Below are 6,679 nucleotides of genomic sequence, written 5' to 3'. Positions count from 1 at the left end.
AGCTTAAACTAGTTATATAACTTGAAAACATATATGCTAAACCCAAATCGATTTAAGAGATAGGCAGTGACTTAGCTGAATGGTTAGCTAGTAAAAAATTAAATTACTTAGGTAACTTTTTTAATTAAGAAATAGAAAATTAAAATATTTTAAAATGTTATTTTATCTCAATTTTTTTCGGTGTTTCACGTAGATTCAAAATAGTTAAAAGCGACGATCTTAGACGAAAGATAAAAAATTAAAACTACGGATGAATTAATTTGGAGACATTTTAGAATTTGGCGTAATTAAAGGGGTAAAATATACTAAATTTTATTGAAAAGAAAAACATTATTAAAAGCCAAAAGTAAAAAAGAAAAAAGAAAAAAATTGTATGTGAATTTTTATCTCCATTATTCGAACCGGGCTTAGACCGGAATGGAGAGGTGAACCGAACCGGACCATCTTCGCCAGTATTCTCTGGCCGCTGCTCCTACCATAAACCCACTCATCTCTTAGCCTCGTCTCTCCACCAAAGGGATAAGGATATAAAGCCCCCGCCTTTTATCTAATTCCTCTCTTCCTCTACCATTCCTCTCTCCCTCTCTCTCTCCGCTGTGAGAAGAAGAGGTAACGGAGCAACTGGGTGTTATCACTTCTCTCTCCTCCGACCAAAAAGGTGATCTTTTTCTACCAATTCCACCTCTCGCACGCATGCCAAGATTATGTTTGTTGAGTTGCTTCTGAGAATTTGTTGGTTTTTGTGGAATTTTGCTTTCTGGGTCTTGCTGTTTTGTGATAATCTGATCTCCCAGAGTGTGCTAAGGAGTTGGTTCCCACTTTTATGGTGCAATGTGATGCTCCTATGTGATTTTTTTTTATTAATCTGTTGGGTTTTGCTTGCTGCCTCCGAATTTGCGGTTTTCTGTTGGGTCTTTCTGTAATTAGAGTTGAAAGGTTTGGTTTTTTTCTTTACTGATTTTTAAGTTTCACATTTGTTGGGAGGAATTTTTTGTGAGACCAGCAGCAAAATCGGTCACTACAGTGAATTGCTGTTTTGTACTAGTGGTGACATTTAGTGCTTCATGGTCATATGATGAAACTGTGAATGGTCTTTGATGCTTATTTATGCCCATTGTTGTTGTGTCCGGATGATAATTAGATGCTAGAAGAAGAATATTATTTGCTGAAATTACATGATTTTAAATTGTTTCTTTTGGATTTTAAGACATTTCCTGGTAATTTGATATCAGAAGAAGGCTTGTACTGTGAAACTCTTGCTGGGACAGGAAGTTATCAGTTTATAGTGGCATATTAGTTATCAAAGAGATTGTCCAGCTAGTGCTTTTCCATAGATTTTTCAACTTTTAGTGTTTATTTTGTGAAATTTTGAAAGATCCCGTGATTTTGAACGATAAAGAGAAGTTGAATTTTTATAAATCTAGTGTGGAAACATTACAATTCCATGAAATGACTCAGGGCCTCGAGGTTCAAATAATTACTTCTTTTCTAAATGGGATGGATTTTCCCAAATGAAACTGTTATGCACACCAAGTGTCATCGTGCTGACATATTAACCAAGAAGGAAAGAAAATAGAGCATGAACATCTGCTTCAGTATTCTAGGTAAAATAATGGAGGAATTTTTTTTTGTTGTTGTTCATTTTCCATAGTTCTATGTGGTGATACATGTGGGTATCATGTATGGAGATATGTTGAGAGTTTGCTAGATTTTTATCTATTAGAATTGTGGAGGTACATTTAATGACTAATGCATGTCTTTCGTGCTTACATATTATTCAACACTTTCTGCGATGACAATTTATAAATTATCGTGCTAGTTATAAAGTAGTAATTATGTGATGCTAGGTGCATATTCCTTTTCATATTTTATACAAAAACTTTACTTGAAGAATGTCAGTAAACATTCTGTCGCCTATGCAGGTCACTTGAAAATTAAGATTTTCAACTTCTAGCTGATGAGCTTCTCGATTGCATTGAATATGACACCAGTTATTCACTGTTCTTCTGGTAATATCAGTCTCTTTTCTAGAGGTAGTTTCAGTGCAAGGAAAGAGTTCCAATTAACAAAATGCAATGCTTCTGGGAGGTACACCAGGCTACCCTCTTCATGTCAAAAGTTGCTATTGGCACAGCCTGCGCTACAGTTAATCCGGATTAACAATAGAAATTGGGGCTTGAAACACCGATCAGCAACCCGAATTATAGCAGCTGTCGGGACCGATGTAACGGTAGAGGAGCCCAATTCTGCTCTTTCAGGGGAAGTTGCTGATGAAATCGTAGAGAACCCAGATAGTTCTGTTGGGGCAGGTGAACCTGCCCCAGCCAGCCCTGCCGTTACTTCCCCTGCAAGAAGCAAATACCCAAGGTCTATTCGAAAGAGTGAGATGCCACCGGTAAAAGATGAGGAACTAGTTCCAGGTGCTTCCTTTACAGGGAAAGTAAGATCAATTCAGCCATTTGGTGCTTTTGTTGACTTTGGAGCCTATACTGATGGTCTGGTTCATGTTTCTAGAATGAGTGATGGATACGTTAAGGATGTTGCTGCAGTTGTCTCTATTGGACAAGAGGTGAAAGTGAGGATAGTGGAAGCAAATAAGGAAAATGGACGCATCTCTCTGACAATGCGTGATAGTGATGATGCTAGTAAGGTGCAGCAGAAAAAGGAAACTTCTACGAGTGGAAATAGTGAGAGGACAAGAGGCCCTAGGAAAAACACTTCAAGGTCAAACACAAGGAGGGAAGGTGTACAGAAGAGCACTAAGCTTGTAAAGGGACAAGTCCTAAATGGCACAGTGAAAAATCTAACCAGGTCAGGAGCTTTTGTCACGCTTCCTGAGGGAGAGGAAGGATTTCTACCTGTTTCTGAGGAATCTGAAGGGTTTGGTGGCATTCTTGGAAACTCATCTTTGCAGGCTGGTCAGGAAGTTAACGTACGAGTTCTGCGTGTAGCAAGAGGGCAGGTGACTTTAACAATGAAACAGAAAGAAGATGTTGAAGGGTTAAATAAGAAACTCAGTCAAGGAGTGGTGCATGTTGCAACCAACCCTTTTCAAATAGCTTTTCGTAGCAACAAGGAGATCTCTTCATTCTTAGATGAACGGGAGAAGATACAGAAATTGCAGGAAAATTTAACCATTTCAGAGGCTTCAGAAGAAAAGGTAGATGAAACAGTAACAAATTCTGAAATTGACAGCTTAACAAGCAGTGATCAGCTGGAGGATAAGAAGGCTGACATTGTTAGTGAGTCTACAACTCTTGAAGTCGATAATTCAACTACAAGCAGTAATGAACTTGAGAGTGCGAACAATGACAGTGAGAAGCAGGGGGAAAGTGCTTCACCCAAAAGTTCTTCTGTAGATGAAGCTGCATCAGAAGACGAGGATTCTAGTGGAGCAACAATTTCAGAAACTGATAATACAACTGTAGAACTTGAAGGATCTTTGATACGAGAACCTTCAGTAGTAGAGGCGCTCTCTGTAACTGATGAAGCAAAGGATTCTGATGTTGTAGTTGGAGCAGTCTTTGAAGATGACGTTAGTTCTAAAACTTTGACTGTAGGTGAAAGTCCTGTTGAAGTAAAGGACAACTCTGGTAGTGAGATATCTAAAGGTGATAACGAAAATCTAGCATCGCAAGAAGTGGTACCTGAGGTTGTTGCTACCTACCAATCAGAAGATACCATCACAGATGGTAAGACGGAGACAGCAACACCTGTGCTGGCAGAGAAAGAATTGGCCTCCACTGAAGTAAATGATTCAGAAAAGGTGGCTTCTGAAGTGTCAAATGATCAGAATGGTGTTGTTGATGGAGGAAACACTATCAAAGGTCAGTAAGAGTTATTGTTTTATCATACATTTTACTAGAAACCTTTTAGAGAGATCCTTGGTTAGACAATTCTAATTAGATATTATGACTTAATGACTGAAGAAGGATAGGAGTAGAGAGAATGGAGAACAAGGTCAGTGGGGAATATATATCAATATGTGAAGAGAATGGATACACTTAACAGAAGGTAGAAACACCCAAAAATCAGATAAATAGCTAAGGATTATGAGTATTGATTATTTTTTTTGTAGATTAACAGTCATGTTAGAAAATCAAGTAGTAATTTGTCAAAGATTAACTGTATTGGAATTAGTATTAATCTAAAGAAGTGCTCACAAGTAGAAGATTCTACTAAAATAAAAGCACTTCTGCATGATCAAGTTTCACTTCTAGGAAGCACAAGACTAAGTGTTTCAAAACAAAATATGGATACTGTGACAGAAGATATAGATGTTTCAGGACACCGTGCTCTTTTTCAACTTTTGGTACAATACTCTGCAAATTTCTTTGTTGATGCTAGAAAGTTCCCTTTGAAGTCATACCTTATATCTATAGGATGCCTAAATATTGCTGCACACTTGGTACTGGTGCTTACAGTACGGTTCTGGTAAAATGCAGTAACTTCTGGATTAGTATCTTGAAGGATTCTTATCCTCTCTCTCTCTCTCTCTCTCTCTCTGATGTTTTCTGCTGTCTTTCTGTTGGTGTTGAAAATGCAGCAACTATTTCGCCAGCTCTTGTTAAGCAATTACGTGAAGAAACTGGAGCAGGTATGATGGACTGTAAGAAGGCCTTAGCAGAAACTGGTGGTGATATCATTAAAGCCCAAGAGTTCCTTCGAAAGAAAGGATTAGCAAGTGCTGATAAAAAGGCTAGTAGAGCCACTGCTGAAGGAAGAATTGGATCTTATATCCATGACAATAGAATTGGAATACTCATTGAGGTGAACTGTGAAACTGATTTTGTTTCTCGGGGTGAAATCTTCAAGGAGTTGGTTGATGACCTTGCTATGCAAGTTGCTGCATATCCTCAAGTACAATACTTGGTTACTGAAGATGTCCCCGAGGAAATTGTAAACAAGGAGAGGGACATAGAAATGCAGAAGGAAGACCTTTTGAATAAACCAGAGCAGATCAGATCTAAAATTGTGGAAGGTCGAATAAGAAAGAGGCTTGAAGAATTTGCTTTACTTGAACAGCCATATATTAAGAATGATAAGATGGTGGTTAAGGATTGGGTGAAACAAACCATTGCCACAATTGGTGAAAATATAAAGGTGAAAAGGTTTGTTCGCTACAATCTTGGAGAAGGGTTGGAGAAGAAAAGCCAGGACTTTGCTGCTGAAGTGGCCGCCCAGACTACAGCAAAAACTGCAGAAGCAGTTCCAAAGGATAAATCTGTTGAAACCACGGGCACCCCTGAAAAGTAAGTTTCTTTCTCTTGCACGAGTGGAGTTTACATGTGTTGTTTACTTGCCAATGGTGTTTAAATGTGTTAAAGTTCGAGTTTAGAGGCATGTATTTGCTTTTGTATTTTATGCATGAGTAGCCATAATATATGTGCAAAAATCACCAGTGAACTTAAACAGAAGCAAAAGAATTTTATACCAACTTGATCTTCATATCTGCCACTCTTTACCTTCATTGCAGGTCACCATCTGTGGCAATCTCAGCTGCCCTGGTAAAGCAACTCAGGGAGGAAACAGGTGCTGGCATGATGGATTGCAAGAAAGCTCTCAGTGAGACAGGTGGTGACCTTGAGAAGGCTCAGGAATACCTTCGGAAAAAGGGTCTATCATCTGCTGACAAGAAATCCTCTCGGCTAGCTGCAGAAGGCCGGATCTCTGCCTACATCCATGATGCGCGCATCGGCTGCCTCATCGAAGTCAACTCTGAGACTGATTTCGTTGGTCGAAATGAGAAGTTCAAGGAGTTGGTTGATGACCTAGCTATGCAAGTGGTGGCGTGCCCGCAGGTCCAGTTTGTTTCTCTGGAGGACATCCCCGAGAGTATCATAAAGAATGAGAAAGAAATAGAGATGCAGAGAGAGGATCTTCAATCAAAACCTGAGCAAATAAGGGAGAAGATAGTGGATGGAAGGATATCAAAAAGGCTGGGAGAACTTGCTCTCTTGGAGCAGCCCTTCATCAAGGATGATAGCATAATGGTGAAGGATTTGGTGAAGCAGACAGTCGCAGCCCTTGGTGAGAATATCAAGGTTCGGAGATTCGTCCGCTTCACTCTTGGTGAGAGCGAAGAATGAAAAGGTGAGAGGGTAATAATGCCACAATTTTTCAGGCCTTTCACCTGGAAGAGTCCAAATTCTGAAGAGGAAATTGTCACTCATGAATGTAGTTTCTCTTGTTTGTATCATCTGTTGTTAATCATCCAGATCACATTTTTGACATCTCATAATGTGAATGAGTGATGTGAAGAACATATATGCTTATAATCTTATTTCTGGTTTACTGTAGCATACAATTGGTGTCCACTTCAAAATTTAGTGCCCAAGAGTCAAGAATGAACATAGTTTGGATTTGGGGAAACTTAAAATGCCATTTCTGCTCCAGTTTCAAGTTCACAAGGTAAACAGAGGAAAAGAAAAGGAGAACATCTTTTTACAAATTTGCAAATGTTATCCTCCCTTTTGGGTTATGTTTGCAAAATAACCTCCAAGTATTCAACGATTTACTCAGAAAGTTAGATTATATTGATCCGAAGAAAAAATTGATATGTGTTAGATCTGCCAAAGCTAATCCAAGGTGACTGTATTTAATTATAAAGAAATTAACAAGTTTACAAAGCTTATGCCTGTTGAGTATAAAAATGAACTTTTGACCAAACTACACTCAA

General features: G+C 38.7%; 1 protein-coding gene across 1 annotated transcript; it reads left to right on the top strand.

The window, feature by feature from the left end:
* The first annotated feature begins 502 nt into the window (after nucleotides 1-502).
* On the top strand, nucleotides 503-6,323 carry LOC140775543 (polyprotein of EF-Ts, chloroplastic). The gene is made up of 4 exons (XM_073118900.1): nucleotides 503-658; nucleotides 1,923-3,827; nucleotides 4,547-5,252; nucleotides 5,477-6,323. The coding sequence occupies exons 2-4, from the start codon at nucleotides 1,958-1,960 to the stop codon at nucleotides 6,087-6,089; spliced, it is 3,189 nt and encodes a 1,062-aa protein (XP_072975001.1). The 5' UTR covers nucleotides 503-658; nucleotides 1,923-1,957; the 3' UTR covers nucleotides 6,090-6,323.
* The last annotated feature ends 356 nt before the right edge of the window (nucleotides 6,324-6,679 follow it).

This window comes from Typha angustifolia, chromosome 14 (genome assembly GCF_048772165.1).
Source record: "Typha angustifolia cultivar Huaian chromosome 14, ASM4877216v1, whole genome shotgun sequence".
Taxonomy (NCBI): domain Eukaryota; kingdom Viridiplantae; phylum Streptophyta; class Magnoliopsida; order Poales; family Typhaceae; genus Typha; species Typha angustifolia.
Note: the sequence above shows the minus strand (reverse complement) of the source record. Positions and strands in the feature narration are given on the sequence as shown.